Source organism: Megascapheus bottae, chromosome 23 (genome assembly GCF_031878675.1).
Source record: "Megascapheus bottae isolate mThoBot1 chromosome 23, mThoBot2.hap1, whole genome shotgun sequence".
NCBI classification, from domain to species: Eukaryota; Metazoa; Chordata; class Mammalia; order Rodentia; family Geomyidae; genus Megascapheus; species Megascapheus bottae.
The window spans coordinates 10,275,343-10,289,445 of NC_143531.1; the positions used below are offsets into that span (position 1 = coordinate 10,275,343).

At 37.9% G+C, this 14,103-nt stretch overlaps 1 protein-coding gene across 1 annotated transcript in view; it reads left to right on the top strand.

The window, feature by feature from the left end:
• Positions 1-542: 542 nt before the first annotated feature.
• Positions 543-14,103, top strand: part of Col25a1 (collagen type XXV alpha 1 chain) — an 84,712-nt gene continuing 71,151 nt past the window's right edge. Inside the window, exons 1-4 of the mRNA XM_090356541.1 lie at positions 543-626; positions 3,316-3,360; positions 10,956-11,009; positions 13,520-13,546. Coding sequence (XP_090212667.1) covers positions 543-626; positions 3,316-3,360; positions 10,956-11,009; positions 13,520-13,546 — 210 coding nt within the window. The remainder of the gene's footprint in view (positions 627-3,315; positions 3,361-10,955; positions 11,010-13,519; positions 13,547-14,103) is intronic.

The following is a 14,103-nucleotide window of genomic DNA, read 5'->3' on the forward strand; positions in this document are numbered from 1 at the left end:
CATCTGTGCTTCCGGTCTCAGGTGCATGCACGGTGCCATGCTTGGCTTTGGCCTCCTCTAGTTTGTAAACATGCTGTTGTGCAGGTCATTGAACCACATCTCCTAAGAGGAAACATAGAACAAAACGTGCTTCTTTGTAATGCTTTTCAATAATTGCCTTTGTAAATCTGCTTACTGTTTTGTAAATGTAGGAATTCAATGTGGTCTTGACCATTTGCCAGGAAACTTTGTTACTTTTTTTGTGGGGTTTTATTTTTCATTGTTGTCTGGTTTTGGGGGTGTGTGTGTGTGTATGTGCACATGTGTGACAGTAATGGAGCTTGTACTCAGAGCCTCTTGCTCTTGCCTGTTTTTTTTCCTTTTAAGGCTGGGACTCTACCATTTGAGCCAAAGCTCCACTTCTGACATTTTGCCAGTTAAATGGAAATGAGAGTCTGTCTCTTCATTATCTTCTCTCATTTGAAGTAAGATTTGTTTACCTAGGCTGGCTTTGAACCTCAGTCCTCAGATCCTTTCCCTTCTAAGTAGCTGTGGCCATAGGCATGAACCACCAGCAGCAGATCTGCATTGTTTTATCCACTTCTATCTCTAGCCCACCAAATGGGGTTGATGAGATAGCTTTGCAAGTGAGTTAAAAAAAAACAACAAAAAACAGATGCTCTGGGGTAGCCAAGAGTCCTTTTCTCTAATTGAAAAATGAAATCCTACTATATATCTTTAATGGTCTTAAAAAGGGAAGGAAGTAAGAAAAGCAGACTCATTTTGTACTTTCTGTATAGAAAATCGGGCAGTTGTGATTGGTCATTTAGACTGAATTGGCAATAGTATTGTGCTAATTGAATTTTTGTTTTTGTCTTTGTTTATATCTTTAGGGTCCTCTGGGGCCTCCAGGACTAAAGGTAGAGTATAAACAATATTGAGAGAGTAATTATGTCTCCATTGCCTAGTAGCAATGGAAGAATGGGGTAGAATTAGCTATAATAAGCCATGCTAAAGTCGATCGTCTGGCTCACATTCTTGATGTCTAAAAATATATTCAGTGCAATGCACCATTATATTTCTAATCTATTAGAAAATGTTCAGTAAACCCAGAGAAGGCTCCTTTTAAATTATTCAGTGCATTGGGTATTGAAATTTTGAACCAAATTACTAATAAAATACTGTGACTGGACCTAAAAAACGTAAAGGATCTAAGGCCATTTCAAAATAATTGCTGTTCTTGGCCAAACATTAAATTGCCAAATGGACATGAAACTGACCACCACAAAGAATGTGATTGTTGTTTGGTTTGCTGCATTGTTTGACCAATATGTATGCCCCATAGTTAAGGTAACCTGCAAAGTGACTTGGGGACAGTGATTTCAGTGCTACTCACAGCCATCTGTGAGTTGAATTGACTGTTACATTGTGATGAAAAAGATAAGGAGTTCTAAAATGATACCAGTACCAATGTGAGATTATATATACATATATATAAATGAATATATGATGTAATATAGAATTCATATTTATATTATATAAGATATATAAAATATACTTATATAATTAACATAGAATAGAATATAGATTATAATATATATTTTATATAGATAGTATATAATAATTATATATTATAGAAATAATATTATAGATACTATATTATATATAATAATATATATAGCAGGTAGATGGCTCCTTGCCAACAAAATATCACTAAGTCCCCATTCCTGGCTAACCTGCCATCTTGTCAGAGGGAGAGAGAGGATATTTAACCCACAGAAAATTAGAACAATTGCCTTCTAACAGGTGGCAAAGTGATTATTCTTTATCTTTGGAATCCATCAAAGATAGAGCCTGGGCATGTGGCATCTGTTGAAACATAATCCTGCAAACTTAGTAAAAGCCAATGAGATGTGAGATGCCTTGAGTGTAGGAACACTTTGTCCCTCGCAATAATGTCTCTATTAAGCATAGTGTGAAATTGTAAAGCTACCCTAATCCACCAGGATAAAATTACCATTTCAAGCTTGGGGAAATACTTCAATGTTCCACTCTATAGAATCTCCAGCACACCAAGAAACTTACCATCTCAGTTGGTTTACATATAATTACTATTGTTAATAGACTATAGTTTTGGGTTTACATGACTAGTTTGAATTCCCAATTATTATGAATGAAATTTAATATACAGCTAAGAAAAAATGTTTTCTAAACAAAGAGTAAATATACTTAAAAATGTTTCCTCCAAAGCCAAAAAGTGAGACATAAAGGGAACAAAGAGGGCCGGGAGTTTGGCCTAGTGGTAGAGTGCTTGCCTAGCATGCATGAAGACCCAGATTCGATTCCTTGGTACCACATACATAGGAAAAAGCTCTAAGTGGTGCTGAGGCTCAAGTGGTAGAGCTCTAGCCTTGAGAAAGTCAAAGGACAGTGCTCAGGCCCTGAGCTCAAGCCCAGGACTGGCAAAAAAAAAAAAAAAAGGGAAAGATACCACTATTGACTAATGTTTCTGTGTCTGCTTAATTACATGTATTTTTCTCAGATAATAACTAAGATGTTTTTGTGTGTGCCAGTTGTGGGACTTGAACCCAGGGACTCTCAGTCTTGCTTAGCTTTTTTGCTCTGGGCTGACTACTTCTTGAGACACCTCTCTACTTCCAAGCTTTAAATATTATGAGTTTCCACCCCTTCAATGTCCAGCCATTCACACTCACCTGGTCTCAATGTGTACACACACCTTCATTTTTGAAAGGATTATTGGCCAGGAAGTTGTGGTGCTCCTGACTAAGTGTATTAATCTATATGGCATCTCTTTGAATCTGTTCCAGAAGACCTATTTTCCCTCAGTTTCCTCAAACTGAGGAAACTGTCCAGAAGGAAAGTGTTTCATATAACATGAACTTGCGTTGGGGTGGTCCCCTTTTGCTTGTGTAACAAACACCTGTTATTTTAATTCTAATTTGTTTGTGTACATTTGTGAAATTCAAGAATTACAACTACTGGTAGTAATTTTTCCAGGTCAAGCTAAGGTTACTTACTCCTTGACAATAAAATTTAGAGCATGAGGCCTTCTGATAGATAAGGATCTCAATGTATGATATGAAATTCTTTAAAACTGAGGTTTAAGTAGATAGTTGGAGACAAGTTTATACTTTGACTCTGTACTTCAAAGAAGCTGTTTGCATAGATATGAACACAGTGGATGAAATGTGACCTGGGATCTTCCAGACAAGTTTTAGCATGGTAAAAGTTATAGGGGACATAACTAACAAATTTTAGAATAGAGGTGTTTCATAATTATGATTGTCAATGTGGTCTAATCTTGTGACTCTTCAGGGTTCCATTGGAGCACCCGGAATTCCAGGGATGAATGGAGAAAAGGTGAGTTCTGTCAAACTTAAGATTTCCTGAGTATTTATTTTAATAGTCTTCAGGCAGGAAAGTCCATGCGACTCTTGGAGCCAATAAATTACTCAAAGGACCAGAAGTGCACTGTGTCTCAAGTGGTAGAGTGCTAACCTTAAGCCAGAGAAGTTCAGGGACAGTGCATAGGCCCTGAATTCCAGCCCCCAAACTGGCACACATTTTAAAAAAAAAAAAGGGCATCAGACTCCAGCTCCTTGTGGCAATATAGCCTGTGAAGGGAGACATGTTTTTCTGCAGTCAGTGGAAGACAGTAAGCTGCATCTTTTCACAGAGGCAGGGGGAGAGAGAGAGAGAGGGGTAGAGAGAGAAGGAGAAAGATATGTTTCTGGGCACATTACTTAACCTTTCTAAGCCTCCAATATTAAAAATAAAAAGAAGTAGACCTGGTACTCACTGAACAAGGCAACTAAGTGAACACTATACAGCAGCAGCTCAGTAAAGTTAATCAAACACCTATGATCGTAGAATTCATCACGGGAAGGAAGCAAATATTCAGAGTTAGACAATAAGGTAGAATATATCTCTCTTCCTGGCCACTCTCCAGCGTGCCCCGCCCCCCCCTCACCTGCCCCCTGCATTGTGTGGACTGGCTAGCTTGTCAGTACTATCAATACAGGAAGGACAAAGATCCAATCATAATTATTTCAGCAGCACAATCTCAGTGGGGTAGCATCTCCAGTTCTGGGGCTGGTAACCTGAGCTCTCTGAAGGGTTCCTTTCCTCTCTTGGATCAGAGGGTAGCTCATCTGAGAGAAGAAGCTAAATGCATGTCTCTAAGCCTTCCAGTGAGAAGAGCCCACAAAAGGCCAACCAGGTCACAATTTCTAGACATCCTGCTTCCAGCAACCTCTGTTCACAAGATGGAAAGTTGTTTTTCCGCAATTTAGATTTGCATCCATTCGCCAAAGAGATTAAGGCAAATCTAATGGAAACTCATACCTAAAGCAGACACTGTTGCTTTTTCTTTCCCTAGCTAATCATATTGGGCACAAATACAATTTTTGTAATTCTCTTGAATAGATCTTATTGTATGCTTTCTACATGCACACATGTATAAATAGGGAGATTTGTATATGAATGTCTGTTGATACAGCCTACCTCAAACTTGATGGACAAATGTGACCTGTTTAAGGTAATTGATAATGGAATTATCATTAAACTTAAGAATTCCTGGGCAGAAGACAGAGTTTTTACATTTTTTTGGCATATTGATGGGTTAGTTTTTAATGTTGAATCTCTGAATAGGCACTCTTTACAGCCCTGTATTTTTCCCCTTTCTACACTTTGATCCTAACAAGTGGCTATGAGAGTGTGACAGCAACATGACAAATTATTTCAATGGCAGTTAAGTCTAAGCCCTAAATGTCATAGAAGAGATCTGGGACAAACAAATTATACAAGAATTTCAATTCATGCAGCTCTGAGTTTATGTCTAATCCATTTATTGCTATAAATAGTGTCAATGATTTTTCAGAATTAAAAACTATTTTAGGCCAGGTGCCGGTGGCTCACACCTGTAATCCTAGTTACTCAGGAGGCTGAGATCTGAGAATCACGGTTCAAAGTCAGCCTGGGCACAAAAAGTCCGTAGACTCTTATCTCCAGTTATCCACCAGAAAACCAGAAGTGGTGCTGTGGCTTAAGTGGTAGAGCACTAGCCTTGAGCTGAAAAGCTAAGGGACAGTGCCCAGAGTTCAAGCCCCACGACTGACACACACACACAAAAAAACTAAATTGACTAAGTGAGCTAGAATTTGCCTGAGCGTCACAGAAATTCTTTCCAAAGGAAAAGAAAAAAAATATCAAATGGTCTTGTTTCATATATTTTTCTGGTGCTTTTCTAGGACTTATTAATTTTTAAACTTGGAAATATATCGTAAATTAAGAATTATATTAGTGTGTCATATGAAATCTCAGGTAGCTATGTGATTTTTTAAGTAGCATTAAATTTTAATTAGTTGATAATTATGGTATTTGGAATTCCTTTTTATCTCTTACACATGTCTTAGGGTGCTTTACTGACATTAATCTTCACAGCATACTTCTTGTGGCATTTTTATTGTGGAATATTTAAAGAGTAGATAAATTGAAGCTCTCAGTCTCCAAAGGTCAAGCCATTGATTCCAGTCGACACACTGAGATATTTAGTGAACCCAATATTTCTTATGGCTGATTTACTCTACCCTTTGTAAGCTCTCAACACAATGGTTTTTTTTTTTCTTTGCTGTCCTAAGTATCATTTTAAAAATCTGAAGTCAGGAGGGTAACTGGATGGTAGTATGTGCTTAGTATGTGAAAAAGCCTTATCTTTGATTCCCAATACACTTGTGGGGACACACACACACACACACACACACACACACACACACACACACACACACACTGAATTAAATTCCTGAGTGATTTCAGTATGTTATAGGTCTATTTGTTATCTGGTTAACTTAAATTTCCTAGAATAAGACCTATTCGATGATAGATAACCCCATACATTTACAATTTCCTTTTGTTGTAGATTTAAAAAACAATTTAGAGTGAAAGGATTCCGCTGCCAAGGGTTCTTCAGGCAGACAGCAGTGATCCAACATGAAACAGCATGGGTGGCATTAATTTATGAGAAATTAAATTTCACTATTCTCTTTTATCTCTTCCTAGTGTAGATGATGGAAGTTGTATATAAAATAATGGCTAAAATGACTCAACAGTTATTAAGTATGAGGCACTCTTAAGTTTTATATTCCTATTAGCTCCTCATGGAATCCTGTCATATGAATGCTGCAGTTATGTCCATTTTGTAAATGAGGAAACTGAGGTACCAAAGAGCTGTTCTGCTCAGTGTTACCCAGCTGTTCTTAGAATAGAGTTTCAAAGTTAAGTAATCAAATGGCAGCATATCATAGAGGTTCTGAGACTGGATCCACAGAATGTGGTCAGTATTTAAATAAACATGGACAAGAGTACCTTCTTTGTAACTTAGTTTCCTCATTTGCCACATAGATACTGTAAATATTTACTTCAGAGTTTAATCAGGCAAAAACAATTGTGAAAACAGTAAAATTTGACTGCTTTCCTCTCTTGGAATTGGAGGCCTTCATGATTCAGGGGCATCCTGGAGAGAGGTGTGGGGAGGGAAGAGAGTGGGGGTACAGGGGAATGCTAATAAGTATTACCTCATTGTGCTCTTCAATGACATTTAGAATTTATTCGGGTGGAACATAGCCTAATAATTGAGTACATTTTTCTTTCCATGAGGAAAAAAAAGTATTCAAACTATAGATAGGTTTATTATTAAGAATGCGAGAAAAGGATATTTGCTAGATATAAACACACACACACACACACACACACACACACAGTAGATATATTTTCAAGGGGGTGTTATGTTTCCAGGTCTAAAACTTAACAGAGCCAGATGTAAAAATACAGGCATGTCTTCAATTTACAGAAACTTCAAAAGTCCAGCACTGATGTGGGGGTTTTCACTCTACGCTGTCAAGCAACTAAGCATCATCACTAAGATCCCGGCAGCTTCCGTCTCTTCATCCTTGTTCTGTGATGCTGCTTTTGTCCTATATCCTGCTCCCCTCTGGGTTGTTAGGGGTCTGGGGGGAGTGGTCTCCCAATCACCCCTGGAGCTTCCTTCTTCTCTTTCCACGTTCACAGAGAGCCTCCAGATACCCACAACCCTTTGGCAACACAGGTCATCCCCTTGCTAAAGGACTGTCAGATGTTGACTGCCTACTGCTGCTAAAACTTCTTTTCTGGCATTCTAACTCTAATCAAAAGTTGGAGTGAGTGCTAATGGTCTAATTTAGGGGAGATTCGTGGAACACAGGGGAGCTGAACAACTCGAGGTAGCTCTTTCCTCGCTTCTAAGAAACCCATCCATTTCATCTGAGCCCTTTATCCTGTCTGATATTTTGTCCCCCTAAATCATAAGCCTTTATTCCTAACCTCCCCTCCCACACACACCAGAACACATGCCGAGGAGAACTTTTATACGTACAGAAAAGACCATCACTGTGCAGGCTCAGGGTCTCTGGCTAGTTGGAGGTGACTGTTAGAGCCTTCCAGAGTTTTATTTTGAAAGGAAATGGTGCACAGAGTTTCCTTTGGAAACAGACAAGCAATGCCTTTCACCTAAGCCTTCTTTATCCAGCACAGAGTATCAGCCTTCCCTTGAACTGTGGGGTTCATGGGGCCAAAGAGACATGCCTGCTCAGCGTCTGCTCTTCCCCTTTTGCCATAAAGTCCTACATTAGTCCTGTGTTCGGTATCTGCTTCCCCAGGTACACATGGCTGTAAAGTTGGAGGTGGAAAGGGGTAGCACTGATGTTGGTAAGGAAAAATAGAAGAGCTTTGCATGCTTTGTTTCACGCATTACCGCTCAGGTTCTTCCTGGTGAAAACTGGGCTGGAGAGAGAAAGGAGATGGGAAGAAAAAGTGGGGGTGTGATGGGTGGGTGTGGGAAATTAAGAGGAGCTTTCCCCCATGTGTCTCTTTGAGTATCCCAACTTGGATCTTCAAATCTGATGAGTGTTCTGATGAATTCAATTTACCTGTCTTCTGTGATTCCTCAACTCCTAGCTGCCTGATCACAGTTCACTTATTTTCCTAAAATTACATCATTCTCATGTCTTATCTCTTAGCAGACATATCTAAATAAATTGTTGACCAGCTATCCTCTATCAAAATCAGCTCTTTTTCTGTTTTGATAGAACTGCTGTGTTCTCCTATTGTATATTTGGCTGTGATATGAATGAATGAAAGCCCCACAGATACCCATAGCTGCTTAGTGCTGGTCGTGTAGAGTACTTTATCTTGAGTATTCCTGTCACACGACTTTGACAGACTAACTTTGGGCAAGGATAGAAGGTTCTTTAGTTCCCTGATCAAACTTCATGGAATTTTCTTTGATGCAGCCTATTGGAAAGATGTTCTAAGCCATTCCTCTTCTCTTCCTACTCACTATTTAGCCTAAGATTAGTTAAATTAGAAACACATGAGAAACAATATTTAACTTGAAAGTGGGAAAGAAATAGAAAATTGAACAACTGCAATTGCTTCTTTGTGCTTATTAAAAATAGCCACCAAAAATTAAAATGGTGTTATTCAAAGCTGATGAAGAGAGTGGAAAAGTAACACTAAACAGATGACTATAAAAGCAAGTGAAATGTCAAATTCTTTCAGAAAGCAACTTAGAAACAATGCCGTAAAATGTTTCCTGGGACTATAAAGCAAACTCATGGAGTTTTCATCATTAAAGAATATTGCAGAAAAAAATGTGATTATATATCACATTTATTTATGTTTATTAAACATAAAATAAATCTGACAGTGGGAGACTAATTAATTCATCACCCTGACTTCAAGAGGACCCTCAAACTATTCAAAGGCTCTAAAAAGATGTGAAAAATCAAAACATCACAGCACATAATATACCTATAGTTTCCAGGAAATATGTGGCCATAGGTCAAAGAATATAAGACAACAGACCCAATAAAATTACTATACAATTGAAGAGGAAAAGAGATCAAGTTTTTGTCCCTCCCTATTCATATATTAAGGAGAACATTATACAGATACCTAAGAAACATTTCTCTTATGCTTCAAATCTCAGCATGAATTTTGTCCAGTTCCAGGGGATTAACCATTAAAGAAAATTAGTTCTGGCTACCATGGTTATTCTTTGAAAGGCCAAACAAAGTTTGTATTGTTCCCTGGAAACAATTCTTATTTGCATTCAAACCATGAGTTATGATATTAGTGCATCCTGTTGTGGGCTGTTTGAAGAAAACAGATTGAATAGCTCTTTTTTTTCTGGCTGCAGGGTAAAACGATAGTCCTCTTTCAGGATGTGTTCTCTTTCCAAGTTCTCAGCTTTTGTTATGTACAAATGGCATATCAAATCTGTCCAATAATGGTCATCATTGTTCTCAGTGATTTTTGTCATCTTAACAACAACCAAAAAAAAAAAAAGTACAGGAGGTGTAGTTTGTGTGACTTTATATAGGAAGCAGAATCTGTACCAGAAAATTAGGACTTTAGCAAATGTGGTAATCCAGGACAAGGAGTGTAAAAAATGATAATAATGTCATCATCTAGGAAGACAATATTTCAGATTAGGACTCAGTTGGGTCTAGCTAGCTTTCGCTAGCACTCTACCAACCCTACCTCCAACACTCAGAAAGAACGGTTTTACTCTTCTAGACAAATAGTGGTATGATGTGTCTGAACTATATATAAATTGTCTTTATATGAGTTATGTTTAATTCAACTTCCAATTCTACATTACTTATAAATGGTATGCATAACCAATTGAAATTGAGATTCGAAGTATATTGCCTACTCTCTGGATTTCTAGATATTTTTCATATATTTTTATTGTAATTAATAGAAGGGTTACATTATATTTGCCAGATAGAAGATACGTATATATTTCTAGTTTTTCTTCATTCAATTGGAAACAAGGCATTTAGAATACAATTATTAAGCCAGACAGTAACAAGTCAAACCTTGACTACATTTGTGTAAATCTGGACAAATTAACTCTCCATGTCTTAATTTCTTTGCCTGTCAAATATACACAAAGAAAAGTTAGCTTTATTTAATGAATATAAATATCTTATTATTTATAGATATGTTTTTCAAGTTGAGAAAACAAAAATGAAAATGACTCAATTCTTGTTCTCTGGGTGACTTTATAAAACCTTCTTCCAAATCAATTGTTTCAGTGAATCTAAAATTTCTCTTAAAAAAAGAACACCAGAATGAAGAATAAAAAATCAACTATGAAGCACCTTGTCTTCTGTCTGTGAAAAGAAGAAAGCTATCCAGTAGTGGCAGTCAGGGTATTGAGAATGTTCCTTAAAAGAAAGTTCTCTTGGATGTGAGTTTGAGCCACTTAGCAGCAATAGTAGAACACGATATCTTTCTTTCTCTTCTGGGTTCTTTCATGGACTTTTCCCCTCTGTTTGGAAAACAATCACTGATCAGGGTCCAGAATAAAATCAGAAGCATTTTTCAACCTAATAACATCACCATTTTTACCCTGAACCTTGGAGAGACTCAAATCTGGAGCTTCAGTGAGTTTTACACTACAATGTGGCATCTATGGCTGAGTGTTCAAAGATACATTTTTTGAGATTCAGATGGCAAATATTTACTTGAACTAATAGGGAAATATAATTACTTTTATTTTCCTGAGTTGATGGATTGTGAAAAATCTTCCATCAGATCAGTCATACATTATCAATGTCCTTTATTCATTCCACAAATACTTGTTTGATGCCTGCAATTTGCCTACTGTCATGTATATACTAATCTCCTCCAGTAAGTTATTTTAGCTTCCTTAATGATGAAAGATTACACACAGGATATTAAGCCCTGTTTCTAACATGGAATTTAGATCCATCTATTGATCATGTAGTATTTATATGAATAATTACATGCTCTGTCTGTACTTCTAGATTCTTACTAGATGATTATCTCCTTTGGTTGTCCATATGATGGATAAGTTTTGCCTGTATTAGTCATTACTTTTGTGTTTTAAGGGTGAACCTGGGTTGCCTGGAACAGCAGGACAGAACGGACTTCCAGGACTGAAGGTTAGTGTAAATAGAGCCATGCAGAACCATTCATCGAACAGCTGTCCATGCCATGGGAAACTTGTCTAATGTTTTGTCTAATGTTTTTATAACCCGTTGGTTTCACTTGAATGAATTTTCTTGTCCATAGTGTAAGACTGTTACAGTAGAGAACTTTGTGACTAAGGAATAAATTATTCTTGTGATCCTCATTAAGTATTAAAAGTATAGAAAAAAGAAATAAGACATGATTGTCTAAAACACTTCTTCTGCAGCAGTGAAATAATATAAGGATGTTGTCTTAAGACTGGCTCAATATGACTGTTACCAGTTTATGCCTTATAATCCTGGCTACTTAAGAGAGACTGATATCTGAGGATTGAGATTTGAAGCCAGCAAGCAGAATAGTTTGTAAGACCCTCATCTCCAACTCCTAATTAACCAGGAAAAAAAATCACTGGACTGGAAGTATGGCTCATGTGGTAGAGTGGCAGCCATAAGCAGAAAAGCCAAGTGAGACTGCAAAGTCTAGAGGTGAGGCCCAGTGCCAACAAACGCAACTCTCCTCTCTCTCTCCCCCTTCCCTCCTTCCCTCCTTCTCTCTCTCTCTCTCCCTCTCTCTCTCCCTCCCTCTCTCTCTCTCCTTCTCTCTCTCTCTCTCTCTCTCTCTCTCTCTCTCTCTCTCTCTCTCTCTCTCTCTCTCTCTCTCTCTCTCTCGTCATTTTACCTCTTAAATGAGCATATGAAAGTGGGGTTATATCCAAGCTACCTAAAATGTACATTCTTCCAGGCCTCACCACAAATAAGATGCAAGTTGCCTTGATGTCTGTTCCTCAAAATATGGACACCTTTAGCCTCCACACAGCATAAACCCATTAGTCAGATGAAGAACAGAATAGATCAATTTTTAAAAACTTAAAAATGGATTCAGTTGGAATTACTAAATGGAGAAAAAAGTGTAATGACTTTAGAAGGAGAGTTACACATCCATGTTTCTTAAAGAGCAAATGAATCTGTTACATATGAAAAGATTGGTAACAGTTTTGTTTAAACCGAACAGGTAAACAAATACCAAGTTCTTTGATGAGTGAACATTCCTTGAAGTAGAAAACGAATGTCTAATCCTATCAGCTGTGCTGGTACATACCCACACCCACACATGTTTGCCAGATGATTTTACACGTCTGTGGCAATTGACAGGCACCTAGGATAGACTTAGAAACATAGTATAGACCTGTCTTTTGTCCTTCAAAAGAAAAAAGACCTGAGACTCGAGCCATTTTTCTGTCTCCTTCCCTCTTTTGCTCTATGCTAAAAAAGCCAAATGATGAGAGGTAATATTTGATGCATATTCATGATGCTGTTTTTTTGGTTGCCTAGCAACGGGGCCATCAGGATGGATATTGAACAGTGAACATAGCCAGAAATGCCGTGGGCCAGAAAGGTCAAGTTGATTTTCAGAGAATGAAGCATTTTGTCTCCAGAATGACTTCTCCAATGAATTGTCCTTTTAAACCAACAATAATTGCCTTACAGCCAATTAAACATTCTGGTTTCATGGCAGCAGTTCAGCTTTGCATTAGAAAGTGTCATCACAATGTATATGATGCATCGTAGAACTTCTACTGTCCATCCTCTGTCCTGTCCATCCACTGTCCTGTCCTAAATAAACTAAAAGTGAAATACTTTTCAAATCACAGTTTTGAATTTTTATCCTCACATTTTCCTGGTCTTTTTTCTCATGCTCACATGCAAAGCCAGGTTGTTGCACATACTAAGCAAGCACTCTACCAGAGAGCTATACGGTAGCAGCCCTTGAATTTCAAAACAGGTTCTTACTATGTATCCCAAGCTGGCCTCCAACTTGTAATCCTCCTGTCTTTGCCTCCTGGGCATGTACGACCTCCTCTTCCTCCTGGTTATTATTTTGAGAAAGAACATTTCTTCTTATAAATGCACAGAAAATTTGCACCTTCTAGTATCACTGCTGAAGGTATTAAATATTTCCTAAACTACACATGATAGAGAATATACTGATTACCAATAGTTAAAGTTCATGACATGGTAGCAATGTCTTAGTTCCAGAATGAATGTTTATGATCATGTTAGGGGATTTCATAACCCTGAAATAATCTGTGCATCTGGGTATACTTTCAGTAAGAGACTTTTGGGAGGGACATGCAAGCCTACCTTATTGATACTGAGTTTAGGCAAAATAAAAAATAGATTTAGGAAACCTCTTCACATGGTAAATTGCCACCTATGTTTTTCTTCAAGCTTTAGCAAGTTCATTGTGGAACATCTTGATAATTTTTGTGCATGTTTTTATTCCTACAAAAGCAAATAATTACAGCAAGTGTTGATGTACATTCCCAGTTCACGAAACTCAACTTCTTGTTTTCATATAGAAACTAGCCCAAATCAAAAATCAAGCACAATTGACCTACTCTATTCAGTATCTCATTGGTTTGATGTTTCTTAATGAGGTGTTTTATCACTTAAAGTTATCCAATCTCTGTTTTTTTGCTCAGGGAGAACCTGGGGAACAAGGAGAAAAGGTAAGAAAATTGTGTGTATTTATGTTCTTACCCAAACTGACCTGGATGGATGGCTGGTTAGATGGATGAATGGATAGATGGATAGATGTATGAAAGACAGATGGACAGGATGGATGGATGGATGGATTGGATGAAAGAATGGTGGCTAGAAAGATAGATAGATGAACAGATAGGATGGGCGGGTGGTTAGGTGGGTTGGTGGGATGAGATGGGGTGGATGTGAAAAGGACAAATGGCTGGACGATGGCATGAATGGATGAATGGATGGGTAGATGGGTGGATGGAAGGGATGGATTGATGGAATGAGATGGTAAAATGGATGGGATAGGATAGATAGATGGCTATTAGATGGGATAGATGAATGGATAAATTGGTGGATGGAAGGGATGGATGGGTGGACAGATGGGATGGACGGATGGGATGGATGGATGGATGGATGGATGGAGAGGGATGGATGGTGAGTTGGGTAGATGGTGGATGAACAGGTGGTTGAACTAATGCGAGGGCTAGATAGATGAGTGGGATGAGTGGATTGGATGGATAGATTGGGACAGTGA